At 34.4% G+C, this 17,746-nt stretch overlaps 1 protein-coding gene across 1 annotated transcript in view; it reads right to left on the bottom strand.

Annotated features, from left to right (window-relative positions):
* The window catches only part of LOC149771947 (uncharacterized), a 94,253-nt gene extending 78,252 nt beyond the window's left edge, over positions 1–16,001 (bottom strand). Inside the window, exons 1-4 of the mRNA XM_089948067.1 lie at positions 15,882–16,001; positions 13,466–13,530; positions 6,639–6,706; positions 563–859 (exon numbers count right to left, since the gene is read on the bottom strand). Of these exons, the coding sequence (XP_089804193.1) occupies positions 563–859; positions 6,639–6,699 (358 nt within the window). The 5' untranslated portion in view covers positions 6,700–6,706; positions 13,466–13,530; positions 15,882–16,001. The remainder of the gene's footprint in view (positions 1–562; positions 860–6,638; positions 6,707–13,465; positions 13,531–15,881) is intronic.
* Between the last annotated feature and the right edge of the window lie 1,745 nt (positions 16,002–17,746).

Below are 17,746 nucleotides of genomic sequence, written 5' to 3'. Positions count from 1 at the left end.
TTGGGGAAAATGTCAATTGTGACCTGAGGCCAAGTAGAGGAACATAAAATCTTGTTCTAGAAATTATTCATTTGTGATGTAAGATCTTAGCAGAACCAATTTTATTATTGTTGTGTCCAGTATTTCATGTGGGCTGTAATTTAATCAAATTATTTAAGTTGTTCTTCTCTGCAAATACAAAGTACTCAAAAATAACATTCTTGGAAACTAAGACTAAAATACATAGTGAAATTCAAATAATGATCAATTCTTGTTCGCTGTATTACTGTGATTCAAGAAAAAACTGTTGGCACATAACTTTGACAACTGCAATAAATCGTGTCATTATTTCACAAGTTACATTTTTTTTATTTATCAAGCAGTTTGAAACGAAGAAGAAACAATTTATTTTTCCATCAGCTCTATTGCAAGATGTACTCTTACTTCTGTCTTTGATACTGTCGGACAAAATCAAAAAGATGGTTTATGCTGGACTAAAAATATTGGACAAAATGACTACATGTGTGTATATACAGATGGACAGCTGGATGATTGTATGCATAAACTAATTCATAAAACTCACGCAATATGATTAATTCCACTTCAGAACTTGGAGAATAATTAAGAATAGAATATTTTCCTTCATAATTTTCATCAGCATCTGCAATATGGATGTTCCTCATTGAATCCATAAATATATTTGAGTAATTTGCCATCACATCTGGCATCCAGTGTGCAGTAATGGTTGTATTCTCAATCGTCCAAGTCACAATAAGGGTATTTTTCTTTTTCCCATTGATATATAGGGCAATCTGATTGTCTATTGTAAATACATTTTTAAACAAAATAACTGATTTCCCTCGTTCAACAGGTATTTCATCTGAAAAAAAGAAAAAACAATCAGTTTATTCAATCTGTATCATTCAGTTTATTTTGCATTTTAATTAAAGCAAGAAAAACGAATATTAAGTCATATATTTTAAAAATGATGTTGCACTTACATGGAGAGACTATCAGATAAGAAAAAAGGCCCAAAAGGACCTGATAGTATTCACCTATGCAGGCATAATATAGTATAGCTCACATGATTTTGTTTCAAAACACCATACTTCACAGTTGGGGTGGAGAGAGAGTGCAGATAATTAAGAAACACACCATCATCATCTCCCTGTACATTCTGACAGAATTGTTATGGTGTCTTCTAGAGAATATATCTGTCCACCACTTTCTCATGGAGAAACATCTGATGACAACTGCAGTGTGAATGAGGTCTTGATAATATGAGCATGGTTTATGTTTATGACACCATCAAGCATTCTCTTAAGAAGTTGAGAGAGAGAGAAAGCAAGAGAGAGAAATATCAATTTATCTATATTGTTATATCTTTCAGGAGTAATTTGCTTACTTTTTGATAATGAAAAATGTGATCATTCAGGTAATAATAAATAATTCCTAGTTCTATCAAAGACAATGTATGATACATACTGCCAAATCAAATTTTAGATAATAGTAAGATAATGACAGCACCTCTAAAATTGTATTAATAATGCATTTTTACAAAGAATCTAGTTATCTGTTTTCAATTCTACAATTATAGGTTAATGCATTTGTGTGGGAAAATATGAACAAGTTTTTCAGATGGAAATACTGCACGACCTTGGGAGTGCAGTATATCCATCCGACAAAATGAGTTCATATTTTCCAATATAAATACAGTAACTGCATTGTTTGTTTACAATAGAAAGTAGTTTCTTTATGAGTGCAATATGAAGTTGCAAGTGAGTTCAGTATCATAAAATACTGAACAATTCTGACAATGCAAAGTTAAAGGAGAAGAAAATGAGCATATAATAATATAAGAATCTGTACAATCATTGATATTTCTGTACAGCTGCAGTTCATGCAATATACCTTTTCAATGACAGTCAGTGATATTGTACTCCAGTGAGTGAAAAGAACAACAAACCTCAAACAAATTAAAAAAAATAATTACATTTTATGGGGTTTTTTATCTTGAAAAAGTTTATCTTGTGATGAAAGGAGTGCATGTGTGTGTTTTGGACTTTTAATGTAGCTTTGAAAGTTTTTCAGTCATATTGCTATGATAAAAGCAGTGTGACAGTTTAAAGTGGTCTAGCACTGAGACATCATACCACAGACATGTAGCATCATGTCCCACCTAGTCACATTATCCTGACACCAATCCTAATAATAACCTCTTAATGCTGACCGCCAAGCAAGGCAGCTGTTAGTATAATTTTTATAAGTCTTTGGTATGACTTGGTCGGGGTTCGAATCCATGACCTCTTGCATCCAAGGTGGAGGCTCTAACCACAAAGCCACCAGAGCAGTCATGATAAAAGGGTTACCTGGTATATAAAAAAAGACCTTATGGAAAGAACATTCTAACCCCATATATTAAATGATCATACAGCTCCAACAGTACACATGCAGTCAGAATTGATTTATTTATTAGCTGTGTAAATTCAGCCTTACAACTGCTATTCCTGCTTAAACACTAAGCCCATGATTCTCACTTCAATGTTTTCTACCTGTTTGATTGTTATCTGAAACAAAAGTGTTTGTAAATTTGGAATTAAGCTGTTCATATTGCAGATTATTAATTTTTTCTTTGTAACAGAAGGATAAATTTATGATGTTCAAGAGAAGCTCAATAAGAAGAGCCTCTCATCAACTCAGCGTGCAAGTTTGTTCAGGTTTCTTTCAAGAAAGTAAAAGTGAAAAATTACTGCAAATGTCAATCAACCTTTTCAGAACATACATATACTAAATTTAAAAAAATTCTAAAATAAATTTTTAGCTATCCAAATATATCATTAAAATAAAGACTAATGATTCATTAAATGGTATCTGTTTGCAAATCACTCTTTATATGGGCTGTCTTCATCCACTGACTGTTCATATGTCAATCAGTAATGTTGAACAGCAACGCCATAGTGACAGTTGAGTTGATGTCATCCTGCCTGCCAACTTGAAGGCAGTGTGGTAGTTTTTAAGTTTCTATCCCTCCACCAGTGAGTGTTCAAGCAGAGCAAAAGTGGTGTGGGATTAATTTCCCCAGCGTAATGTTTGAGGTTTTAAAAAATATGCAATAACAGAGAAAACTGCAGTGCCTGTATTTTAATATATAAAATGACAACTGCCTTTTAATATAATGATTATACACTTTTATTCTGAACATGTTTACATTTGTTTCTTATGTTTTGGGAATTAATTCCATAAGGTAGCACCTGAGTAAGAAATATATTACTCACAATTATTCTGCAATGATCATTTTTCCTCTATCTTTAGGTCTTTAATTTTGTTCTTCTGATTTTAAATGAAATATACATGAAAATATTGATGGCAATATTCATTCAAACTCTGTACATTACTATGGACTTGTAGTAGACTAATTAACCTGTTTCAGACTGGTCAGTGTTCCAAATGGATTAGCTGAAACAGATCTTGACATTATATTATTTTGTCAATAATTGTATTATTTCCTTGACATTGTAACCATCACTTTTTATCAATAAAATCTGCACATTAATGAGAATAACTGACATTTACAATGGTTAGCAGGTCAGCAAGCTATCACTTGGAAAGATGATTTTGTGGTCTGCAAAGCAAGGACATCAGCACACTGACATTTGAGCACAACCCACATTAGATGGGTAGTGTCATCAATTTCATAATCTATATTTGCACTGATGAATTGAAATTGGTTATCATTCTGCTTTTATTAGTATCATAGGACAGTGTGCCACTAAAATCCTACAGGTCCAGGACATGAACAAATTATATGTGGAGTCCATCAATGAGGGATTGTGTAAGATAAAATATTAAAACCCATTCTGCACTGAATGGATCTCAATACACTTAATATTGGGCCCGCAAGATTTGTCACATTTGGTCCAATTCATTCTACCAAGTCATTTTTGTTCAGAATTCACTTAACACATTTTCTATTTTTAGTAATGAGTGACAAAGGATGATGGAAAAATTGGCATCATTTCTGCAAATTTCAAAGACCCAACTGACATAATGCATTTTGTCAAATTTGGTCACTTTCAGTTGAGCAGGTTTTGAAAAGCTTTCCATTTTCATCAATGATGGTCATACTGGATGCTGGATAAGCAACCACTAAGTATCTGAAAATCTTTTTTGCAAGAATGTTCTGTGTAAAATCAAATGTAAACTGGTCAAGTAGAATTTGGGAAAAAGTTTGAAATACCAATTGTGTATAGATCATAGATGATAATAAAAGACTGACATTACTGAAGAAGGATTCAAACCTTCCAAATTAAATGCTACCACAAGAACTTGGGCATCTGTTACAATGACCATGTAACCAGCGAAGAAGTCCACAACAGGCTCCAATGAGTCATCGGATCCTATGAAGACCTCTTGACCACTGTAAAAAAGTCCAAACTGAAGTGGTATGGCCATGTCTCAAGATCATCTGGACTGGCAAAAACAATCTTGCACGGCACAGTGCAAGGGTGCAGAAGATGAGACAGACAGAAAAAGAGGTGGGAAGACAACACTGAGGAGTGGACAGGCATGGGATTTGGAGATTTCCAAAGGGCAGTAGAGAACAGGGAAAGATGGAGAGAATTGGTTACAAAGCCAACTGTAGTGCCCCAACAACCTCATGGGTTAAGGGACTGATGATGATGATAATGGTGATGATAACATTACTGATGAAGATACATACCACTGGCTCAGCTAAACTTACAGCCAAGTGAACAAATACTGAAACCAGTTGCGTTCAAAAGATTCCTTCACACCACATACACCTGAACAACAAAATTGAGAGGAGCAAAATGATTTGTTAATGAATATGTCTCCTCAGATGGTTATTATATTACTTACAAAGTCTCATACCAAAAATTAGGCCATAATAGGTTGTATTCATAAGATTGTGTTATATAATGTATTCAGCTGCAAGTCAAACAAGCACAACTCTTACACCAATTAAAGGAGCACTGACTTGTTGACACAAACTTTCTCAAGTTTTATGGTAATCTATCATAAAAACATATGTTAAGTTCAAGCTCTGAACAGCTTCAGCAAGAGGGATGAATATGCCCTTGCCCGTGACAAGCCGTATAATACATATTATGTGGAACCTAAGCATTCTCTGTTCTAAAAAGATTTCTGACATGTTGTTACTTTTCTATGTTTGAAAACTCTAGATGACATGACTTATATTACACAGACACTTAGTTTACTATTTATAATATGAAGCTTTGATGTCAATTGTTTGCAAGCTCCTTGATAATAAGACTTCAATTATAATCAAAAGCCGAGATTTTAAATCATACAAAATGTACATGTTAATCAATTCACCAAAAGAAGTACATTTAGAATCACAGGGGCTCAAAGCCACATAATGTAAGACATCTTATGACTAGCTAAAACTACACAAATCACTTAATTGTGGAAATTAGATCAGTGGCCTAATTTTGGAATGACTGAACTAAAGTGTGACTATTAGGTCACACTAAACTAATTGTGGTATAACAAAGTTTCTCTTATTGAAAAATAATAAAGTCACTCAAGCTGAAAATAGTGAAGTCACTGAAGCATGAATACTATGTAACATCAACCTAGTTTTAATTTGGCAGTGTGACACCCACTAAGACGTTTAAACACACAGATTTTCATGAGTGTAAGTACAGCATTGTTCAAGATATTAAGGGTGAAACAAAAATGGAACAACACAAAAAAGTCACTCAAGCAAAAACAACTATGCCAAAGTGACCAACTTCTATAATGGCCTAGTTAAACTAACTCAGATGTATCAACAAATAAATTTTCAAGATCATAGGTAAACTTCCGGGGCATTGTGGCTGTGATGAACAAAAACTGCAAACACACATATCGTTCTAGTGTGCAGAAATAACTCTGACTCCTAATTTGCAGTACAAACAAAATTCTTTATTCTGACAAAAGCATCCAATGAAAGTAAATTAATTTTCAGTATATACTGACATTTTCATGAAAACTGGATGTGAAATTCCCAGGTGATGGTAGTGAGAATTTGCATGTTATATAGCAGTAATTGTGATGGTGTCAGAGCTATTCTGACAAGCCTGGCCACAAGTTTCTGTAATGTTCATACCTAGCCAGTGAATGTCTTTGCTATTTGTGTTGTGTTAAAATTGGACTGCCAAGTGGGCAGTCATGAATTTATAAATTATCCTTGGTGGAACAATACCATGCATGATCATAATGTATAATTCCTCCCAAGAAGTCAGTAGCATTGGCAAAACATTAATTCAAATGAAACAAGGTGATGTTTCCTTTTCTTCACCTCCCCAGTACAGTTCCCTGTTTTTAATATTTGGTGACAAGGTGAAACAAAATTTCTTCTGTGATTTACTGTATTTGGGACCATTCAATGAATTTTTTTCAAGGAGGGGATCTCTGACTTTTTGAAAAAGAAAAAGAATTGTATTCATTATATTAGTTTCAAAAATAAACTATTATAATGTAAAAAAAAAAAATCCTGGTCAGAAACAAAATCAGCTCCCCCATTAAATGACTGGTTCCCTGGTCCTAACAACACCCATGCTGAGACAGGTAACTAAGCTATCAAATACCTGCGTAATGAACACAACTGTATGTAAATAACAGTAAATACAACGTACGTGAACACAATCTTCCAAATAAAGTCAGCAGAAGAAACCAGCAAATGAATTGTGACATCATACTGGATCTACAATAAATAAAATATAAATATGTATGAATGAAAAGTGTTTCTTAACTGTAGAGCTATATCCTTCTGCCCCCCCCCCCAACTACTCTGAAACTATTTAATGTTTATAACAATCAAGATGCCTTTGATGGAACTGTTACCAGAAGCAAAAAGGATTGTAGTATGTCTTTCTAATCCAAGTCTATTCCCATATTCTTTCATAACAGCAAAGCAAAAGCACTTTCTTAACAAATCCCATCATAACAAGTCTCATAAATGCCAAGTTGAACAAAAATGTAATTCTGAACTGCTAAATACATGTATACAGACATTATTTCAAAAGCATTAAATCCCTACTATCAACTCATGACAAATATGGATGTGCATTAGTAAATATCAAATTAAAATGCTGCCACCATTGAAAGAAGATCCTAATTTGGGAAAGTGTTTTGATCATGATTGATATCACTAGACTAACTGAGAAAATCAGCTGTTGATGTATCCTAAATGTAGTCCATAAAAAATCTTTTTCAGATTTTTCCTGGTGATTAGCAAACTACTGAAGATTGTTACTTTTGTTTTAAAAAAAAGCCGCATTAAATCTCTAAGCTGACAAAAACATAGCCACAGCGTTTTCATCATTCTGCATGGGACGAAATCCAAAGATATGAATCAACCAGTCAAGGAAATGTTATTTCATCCAAATGCAACTATTTCCAGAAATTGCAGCATAACCTGTTCTGATTTTTATTAGGCTGCATCCAAGTCAGTGCCTAACAAACAATCGTGATGAGACTGAACTCGTAGCTAACATGCTGAATTTCATCAATAAATATATAAAAATGAAGGGAACATATAAGTAACACAATTTGTGCAGTAATGCCTTCAGTAATTAGGTATCAACAAATAGGTTTTCTTGTGAATTATATCACTAGTTATAGTGCATTTATACTTTGAGGGAAATCAATGACGTACACATTATTTTGAACATTCAATGCCCTAGATGCATTCAAATCTAATTATTTAATGCATGTAAATCAAATAAATAAATTAGTTACTTGATCCATGAATACTGGAAGAATGCAATGCTGAATTTGTTTTTCATTTTTACAAGCTGAAACATATCCACATACAAACTAAGATATCTAAAATGCACCAAAGTACACATAAATATGGTTGCAGAGCTTTAGTTTTTTGGGAACTTCATTTGGATGCAAGCAAAACGTCATTAGGCATAGTTGTTACATGTACTTTAAAGTACTTCCTTCACACTGTGGGTAGTGGTATGGAGTGAGTGAGACACAAGCAGGTGGTTTGGTTCTTCCAATTTCATCAAGCAATCGTAATTTGTTCTGGCACTTCAGGCACCGTAACTAAGTAATGCTATGTCTGTCTTGATGAGAATTATCACAAAGCAGGTATTTCACGATCACTTGCAGCTATAGAAATTAGTCTGATTTGTCCATTCATAACGAAACAGATAGCTACCATGTATGCTCACTAAATCACACTTTTTATTTTAACAATCAGTAGAAAACAGATTGAGTTATGTCTATTCAACACAGCTGAAACAACATTTTTAACGGGTTTTCTTCAGTCGACTATCATTATGATAATTACACTCAGTTGTGGTGTATCTTATCAATAAACTGTGTAAAAGAGATGATATCTAGAAATATAATCTTTCATCTTTCTAAAAAAAAATATACTGGATGCAGTCTTGTGGTATCACTCACCTTATATATTGTTCTAAATTCCAAAATCCAAGGTGCTTATTTGTCAAGTGCACTAGGGCATAACCGACTTTTGATCCGGAAATCGGATTCCACCGGATAGTATGAACTTCTGATTAATCGGAGTCGGACAAGGCAGGAACGACCGATTCGGATAATAAAAATAATAAAGTTGAATTTCTATAGCACCGTGTCTAACACTGCGTGTCATTCGATAGTGCGTTAATAAAGTTAAATAAGAAGTCAGAAAAGTCCAATATGGTCAACACAACGGGGTGAAACAATAATACTTGAGTTAGACCGAAAGATTTAAATTTATTAAAATATATAATACAGTCCTACCCGTTTATGTCAACATCCTCAATAATGAAGGCATAATATTGAATACATTGACACATGCTAATGAGGTATTAAAAGAAAATGATTCCGCAAGAGGCCAAGTTTATAGGACCAAACAAAAGCCTGTTTTATTTTTATTTGACCCCGACATTAAAGCATGGCGGCAAGATCAACTAATTGTTGAATAAAGTACAGGATGGAACTGGCCGCTTGCCGACATAAATGATGAAGGCGGGAAAATAAAAGCCTGGCGGCAAGATCAACTAATTGTTGAACAAAGAATGGGTCGGAACTGGCAAAAAAATAAAAAATTTCATGGATTCTTTGTGGCTTTGAACTTCGTTGCATTTTGCTATAGTCCTGCCATATCCTTCCCCTTGTGACATCGGTGTGATATGCAAAACGTGTGTAACACGGTTTATAAAGTTGATTTGAAAAACCTTTTAATTTAGCATTTCCGATTAGTTGAATCGTATCCGGAATCGGAAAAATTTCATGCCCAAAATCCGGAATCGGAAATCAGTAGAAAAATGCTAATCGGTTATGCCCTAAAGTGCACATACTCAGGAAGCACAGTGCTGAGATCAACGGCTAGGTCACTTGCTTCAACTTGAGTCACATACTCATGCACTTGGGATTTGTATAAACCCAGTAACATGGTGTAACTTAACGCCATGACAGGACAGATGATGAATACAGTATGTTTATTATATGTACACTGGTATCAGGCAAGCGATAGATGTGAACTGCTAAACACCAAATGAAGATGGTTCAAATTACCATTACAACGATCAAAATAATGATGACCTGCTGCAGCAGATTTTGCTGACTGACAGGAACAGTGATGATAAATTTGATGGATTTATGCCTGATGACTTGCCATTAGCACTGTTGCCTGCTGAATGGAACTCATTTCCATTTTTAAAGATATCTGCTTGCTTAGAACTAAAGTACAAATGAACACTTTATATGTACTTACCATAAATTTTACATTTTTGTATGATATAGAATACAACTCCTGTGATTTTTTGAAACCACATGTCTCATGGTCAGGGAATTAATCTCTCCATTTTCACTTCTCGATAGAGTGATAAATACCTAAAAAATCACCACTGCACCAGTCTGACATTTTAAAACTCAATAAATAAAGACCACTCAGATACTATTTCAAGAATCAGTGATCTCTATTTTGACTATATATTGAGAACGAAAAAAGATATATATAAAAAAATAGGAACAGCAGTTTCCTTTTTTATATTGTTTTAAAATATTTACCACCCGTGCAGGATTTAGCTAGTGCGGGACATGTAGCATATGTTATAAAAGGGCCCTAAGTTAATAAAACTCACACAAATATTAAAACGCATAAATTTTTAACTTGCATAGTAAAGTAACTGTTATTTTTCATTTTCTATACAGCCAGATAATACAACAAATATGTCAGATATTTCAGTAATAGTATTATTTAAATGCATGTAATTGATAGCTTGTAAGCATTTAGCACTGGGCCCAGTTATGGTCCAACAGAAGTTTGATCATTTTTCCAAATTAGTCTGACCTCAACTTATTGCTGAAATGAATAATAATGTAGAAAATTACAAAATCTTGTAAGTTCAGAGATTTTAATTTCTGTTTTGATGTCTCCAGATGTATCCTATTATTTTGCTTTTTATGTAAGGGGAAAATAAAAAAAAAAAAAAATCTGCATCAATATCTGGTCATAGAAAAGTAATTAATTATATTCCAATAACCTACAACTTTAACATAGATCTAATTATTATATATAGTTTGATGCAGATATTAAAGTATGCAGTTCCCTGTTTGTAACTAAGAACTTGGCTATTAGAACAAAAATAATATGCAAACTAACTTTTTTAAATAGTATATGGCATGTTACTGTGTGATATACTGCTCTGCAACTAAGTTAATGTGCCCAAGTGGATAAATTGTGTGAAACATGCACACACACACACACACACACACACACACACAACTCTGGAGCATAAGCAGGAAAATACATTCTTTCTTTTTCCTCCATGACACTATAATGTCCAGTATGTTATTAATATTGTTAATGCTTCTGAACCTTTCCAGATTTCAGTTTCTGTACATATATATTTATAAATGGTCAAATTATATTTTAATTCTGAAGATTGTTAAAAATGTCATCACAATATGCATTCAAAAGAATACAATTTGGTTAGAATTAATAAGCATTTTAGTGTTAGTTTTTCAACTAACACTGGTGCAAAATTTTGTCAAAACATAATCAAAAGTCAGAATCACAAAAAACTTTCACTGCAGGAAATTTTGGGGGGATCTTGTTTCTACTTTTAATTATGACAAGCAAGAGTTAATTTTGATTTAAGATAGTTATACAGCAAGGGAGCCAAATGATCAAATGCGTAGCTCTCATTGTTAATAACAAATGGTCAAATTATATCTTTGTAAGTATTCTGTGCAACACTATTATCCATTTTAAACAACTCATCTTATTTAGAGCTCTCGATCTCATCTCATTAACAAATAATCTTTACTTGTGATATGACTGATGCAAGGATTGGAAGAAAATGAACAGGTATATGCAAAAATTTGATACTAGCTGTTCTCATTAGCCCTCAAGTTCATCTTTCTATCACGGATTTTTCATTTATGAAAATCAAATAATGGAATATCATGTGAGGATACAGTATGATTCAACAAAATGCTCATGCAATGCAAAAATTCTTGGTTCTATTAATTAACCCTCAAATGTTGTTGTCAACATAATGGCAAAGAAAACTGTGAAAGGGCAAATTTCTGGCGATCTAACAAGAATACATTAGTTGAGACCAGAGAACCATTAATTAGATTTATGGAGACAGGCGCGTATCATATCGCCATACTACCATGCTCAGTAATGTCCTTTAGAGGAAGAATTTTGTTCCTAATTAAGCATTTGTTTATACAGCAGCCAAACGGACTATTAGGGACACAGTAAACTTTATTTTTATGGTAAAACTGTCACAATTGAAAGATTGCAGAAGCTCTGTAACTATCAAACTACCAGGTCAAGCTGACCCGACTTTGGCACCTCTGAAAAAGGCGGCTGAGATATTTGATTCTGATTGGTTACGTTAAATAAGGGGCGTGTTTCCCACACAAAATTTCCTAGGTTTTAATATCGCCACACCAAAAATTTTAATCAGTCTAAGCTTTTCCTGCAAGAGGAAACCCAAGAGTAGGACTCCGGGGATTCGCAAGAAATTTCCTCGTAAAAGAACTTGTCCAAAGGGGACTGTTGTAGAAAGAAACCGACAAACTAATTTGGCAATTAGAGGGAGGAACATTGAAAGCAAAGGTAGTGTGACAATTCCATATAATTTGTTGATGCCATATATAATGCTTTGCTGAATTTATTTACTTGTATTTGCATGAATCTTTTTTCTACATTCGTATAATAATTTGCTTTATGAAGTATAACTGTGATGAGTTTATGCACAGGAAGTCGTCCATTAATCTTCTTTAGATAAGTTTGATGAATTGTTTGAATTTGTCGTCTTGTTTGCATAAGAATTAGGTTCTAAGAATTTAATGCATTACATTAGTTAATATGATTACGAGAATCCATGTGAATTCAACGAATTTAGATTTCATGTATGATTAAGAGTAAGTGTGTATTGACTGAAATGATGTAGTAACTGATGTAATGTATCCCAGTTATACGCTGTGTAAATTGAGGCTGGCTCAGGACCCCAGGCCTCGTGTGGTGTGTTAATGTGTGATGTCAATGCGTAACGCATTAGCCATTTGACTAATTAGGGTCATTATAGGGCATGTGGAGTCTATTGATAGCCTTAGCATCTGTCTAGCACTGATAGTAAAACCTGATAACGAAGGAGAATAATGCAGAATCCCCTGTGTCATAAATAACAGGAAATTTAGGTTGTCTCTATTTATATTTATTTAAAAGGGAGAAAGTAGCTCCTGAGACGTATAATTCTGAGACACAATCCTGCGATGTATCAATTCTGAGACGTATACTTAGAAGTATAGAGAGAAGTGCAGTGGGACATATAATCTTGTGACGTCATCCTGCGACGTATTAATTTCTGAAACATATTCTGAGAGTATCCTGAGACGGATGATGGAAAGTATCATCCTGAGATCCAAGGTTCTGAACAGCTACAGTGGAAGCAGAGCAAACTGGGGATGCATAAGTTATGCAATCGTACACGACGTTGACTCCAATAGTTCACTCGATCCTATGATGAACTAAATCTATCAGTAAACAGATCAGCTATTTTATTTAAATCTATTTGTGTTTCTTTGTAATTCGGGGAAAGTTTTTTTTCTAAAAGCAGAGTATATTCCTGATGTAATGAATTCTCACAGTGCATATAGTATTTTCTTTCATTATTTTATATTCATTTTTTCGTGCACAACTGGCTTCAACAATTTCACTAACATGAATCATGATTATGAATTCAGTGAATATATGTTTGAGAACAATCCATGTCATAAAGAAATTCATAATATAACTCACAACAATGTCATAAAATTCTGTAGCATATGGTTTTTGTAGTCTATTTTCCCTGCAGTTAACCAGTGCTACAATATTAGTTCAAGATAATATAATTAAAAAGAAACTGCATTCTTTAATGTGAATAATTCTTTTAGCATTTAATGTGTCATATATATGTTGATAAGTAACATTTTTGTTTCTTGCCTTTTTTCCTGCCTCTTTTTCCTTTCCTCTTTCTTTCCTTCAAATTCATATGTAGCTCTTGTAATCTGCAATAACCAGATATATATGAGAAATGATTAAAGGAGAAACATGTTCTGTATTGGCTAGAATGGTTTTATACCAGTTTATTGAGACCATCAATCTCTGTTCAAGCTAGCAAATTCAGCATGGCGGTAGTTGCTGGTACTATATTATAGTTATTAAAATATAGCTCTTGCGGGGAAAGGGGTAAATATATTGTATTTATGCAATACTTACTTGATAAAGATTCGCTCCAACTCACACCAATGCCCTAAGCTTAGCCTAGGTTGAAGTCAAAGAGGGGAAGTAATCTTCATGAACATGTGATGTGGGAGTCTGACTGGGTGTGTGTTCCGTTTCAGTTATAGGTGTTCAAACTCTTTCCATACTAACCAGAGGAAGGAATTATATAATTGGATCAGAGTACCTCCTTGAAGACATAAGCACAGCAATAGTGATAGGTAAGTATTACATAATTAAAATTAGTTTAACCTTCCAAAAACTACATTTTTATTAGCTGATGTTTCAGAAGCTAAATATTTTGCACATTCCTCTCAACTGACCAGATCAGGAGCATATAATGCATATATGCCACCCCCACCCTGAGAGTCATAAGTATAATTATTGCTATTATAAGTAACAAAAGAGCATAATTTGGGCATAAAAAAATGTAATCTATATATTACATGCCAGAATTACAGCACATATTAAAAATATACATTTTTCTGCAGATGGTCAAAATTCCTGTCAGAAGGGTCAAACTGCATATGGATTAGAACCAAAATATAAACACAAACTGTACAGAACAATTATTTATATTCAGCACTCACTTTAACTAGTCTGCATGTGTAACATTTGCTGAATGATAATGTACTGAAATTCTGCAAAGATCATGGTCAGGTGCTCAGAGTGCTGCGTAACATTACTCTCATATTCTTTTTCTAAAGCTTGTAATATGGTGATGATTTCTTCATTTTTCTGATCTTAAGTTTTAAAAGATCCATCTGCTCTAACATTTTCTATCCTATAACATCCAAAATTCATACTGTAAGGAGTTTCACTTAACATCTGTCACCATTTTCTTTAAAAGTATAGACTGGTTCACTAATTAACTTAGCTTGTCAATAAAATGAATCTATTAGGCAAAGTTCACATTTGAAGAAAGCCCTCAGTTTTCTTGGAAATGGGTCAATACATTATTCTTTCGCATCTGTCACATTTTTCAAGAATATTTTTAAATTTATGAGTGGAATAAAAGAGATGATAATAAAACTGCCAATAACAACTCTTCCTAGCTTTTTTTATTTTTTAAAAGTAGTAAAAAAATGTGTAATCCATACACAGTCCAGCATAAACATAATTTGGTGAGCTATATGACTTTTAATATAAATCGACGCAAACACGGCAAACATAGTTTACCATAATAAAAAAAAACTGACATCGCACAGATCTAAAATACAACATCCGTGCCATTCTTACTTATGCCATGGAAGGTAAAGCATTTGTTTACCTATACCATGGAATGCCAAGCAGTTGCTTACAAATAATATGGAGGGTCAGGCATATATTGTTTACTTATACAGTTAAAGAACAAGCACTTGTTTACCTACACCATGGAAGGCAAAGAAGTTGCTAAGGCTGAACAGCTGTTTACAGAACCATAAAGAGGTCAAACAGTAGTTTACCATGGAAGGCCAAGTCCCCAACTTAGATGCTTTTAAATCTGCCAACTAATGCATATAATTTATTTTATGTTGAAATTATCTGTGCATAGTTCAATTAAATTTATTGCACGCAGGCGTAATGTTCTCCCTAGTCATACAATGTAAGGCATACTACGGTTTTTTTTGTGTTTTTTGGGGGGGGACGCCCACAACATAAATATCAGCGTCGAGGTCTTACATGTAGCACAGGGGCTCGTTACAAAGAAAATCAAGGGATAATTGTTACAGGTTAGAACCTAGTACTAATATTAGTACCCTTACTCGTACCTCGTGGACCACAACAAATCAAGTTGAGGCTACGACATCGTAGCTAGTTAGAACCCCCATCCCTTGATTTTCTTTGTAACAAGCACCTGTGCAAGTAGGACTAATGTTCTCCCTTGATTCATGTAAAATGGTTGTCAATATACCAATGTATTATTTACTCGAGTGAAATGTTGGAGGGACTGCCAATGCAGGGCAAGAACAAATGGTTAAGTACCAAAATGATGCTGAAAGAGACGATACAAGTTACTGCGCACTTTCGACTTGCTTGTTCTACTCTAGTTCCCACCGGTTGATTATGGTCTAATGTTGATTAGTTCGGAGATCAGTCATTTCTAGAATTTTACTTTTAAGCTTCTGTATCGCATTATTTTAGTCAGTCTCCCTACCTCTGACTTATAAGCTTCTCGTCTTAAAAATGTAGGCCTAGTTTCTTTTCATTTCGCGGGTGGGGAAAGGATACATTTTACCTCCTAAAATACGGGTGCCCGAGTGAAAATTAACTGGCGAAGAAATAGTCCTGGATAGGCACAGTTGTTCCTGCATCGACTAATCACGCTTACAGCAGTGGCGTAGCTACGATATTTGGAACCCTATGCAAAGCGTATCTATTGGCCCACTGACATCGAGTTGGTTACTTATTCCTTATTGCCGATTCAGTAAGGAATAAGTAACCAGTTAGAATTAATGACGAATTTCGTCGAGAGGAAGCGGCGAAATAAGGATAAATCTGAGAGTATCTTGTATGAAAAGCAGGGAAAATGTGGATCGATTGTAATAATAGTTTGTACTATTTGAACCTTTACTTAGAGGAGTTTTATTTTAACCCCTGTTTGACAGTTCATAGTTAGGGATCTGCTCCAATACTAGCCAAAGTTAAAACAAATTTGGTCGAGTTGATTCCGAAAAATTAGGGCTAGATAAATGAGACGGTGTTGGTAGAACACTACCCGTAAGAAGATTATGTCTCACGAGTACACGTCGGCCATTATATCCCTTTTTTATATGAACGTTTTATCCCTAGGGGATAGTGTCGAGCCACGAAGAAAGTCCTGACGACTTTCATCGAGGGGAATTGTCGGAATAAGGGGCACCCAATAGCTGAAAAAGACAAATTGTGGATAATAATAATGAGGACTTTGTATAGCGCCTAATCTTTAGAAGTTCTAAGCGCTTTACATCATTAGACAACACCTATAAGAAAGAAGATAAAAAAAATAAGAAAAAAACATATATAATGATATGATTAAAAAAGCAACACCATGAAATTAGAATACGTATAAAACATGCTGAGAATATTTAAGGTATCTTAAAACAATTTCTGTCTTGGAACGGGTTGTAGTCAAACTTCGTGATACCCGAACTCTTTCTCAGAGAAATCTCATTTCAGACCCTGTCTGATAGTTTATAGACAGGGGTCTATTGCAATAGTAGCCAAAGTTAAAGAAAACAAATCATAGCTCCGATTTCGAGAAATTGGGGTCTAGATAAAGCGCGTCGTGTTCAACACATTCCGTAGGAAGATTATATCTTACGTATACGGTTGGGACATCACGTGTCCTCTTTAATTAGTGCTGACATGAACTCATCTTTGATATTTTATCTCTAGAGGAAAGAGTCGAACCATGCAAGAAGCCCTGACGGATTTTGTCGAGAAGAATTGTCAAAATAAGGGGCACCCAATAGTAGTAAATGGGGACGATTCAGGGTCTAGGGGACTTACCATTAAAAACCACCCTGTGACGATATGGGGTCTATGTAAATTTAACATGGGGAAAACTAGCTCGGCACTATAGGGTCTATGTAAATTTAACATGGGAGCACAGGATATGGAATATAGGGTCTATGTAAATTTAACATGGGGAGCACAGGATATGGAATATAGGGTCTATGGGAATTTAACATGCGAATATAGTGTGGGCCTATCTAGGGACAAGGGAAATGGAACAGGGGAGAGGGATAGAACACACACACACACACACACACGTACGCACGCACACACACACACACACTATAGACAACAGACATTTTTTTAAAAATGGGGTAGGCAATGAAAGTCAAGGTCTCTTCGAGACCTATGAAGTGGCCCTGAAAAGGGCCTTTGGTTTTCTTCTAATTTCTTCTATTTCTCCGCCAGCTTCTTATTTTCTGTCCTACACTTTTTCTATTCTTTTCTTTCTTTTCTTCCTCCTTTTTCTTCTTTTTCTCTTCTTTCTGCTTCTCCTCCTCTTCTTTCTTCTTCTTCTCATTTTCT

Source organism: Sinohyriopsis cumingii, unplaced genomic scaffold (genome assembly GCF_028554795.1).
Source record: "Sinohyriopsis cumingii isolate HCF-2022 unplaced genomic scaffold, ASM2855479v2 utg001564l, whole genome shotgun sequence".
In the NCBI taxonomy this organism is placed as follows: Eukaryota; Metazoa; Mollusca; class Bivalvia; order Unionida; family Unionidae; genus Sinohyriopsis; species Sinohyriopsis cumingii.
Note: the sequence above shows the minus strand (reverse complement) of the source record. Positions and strands in the feature narration are given on the sequence as shown.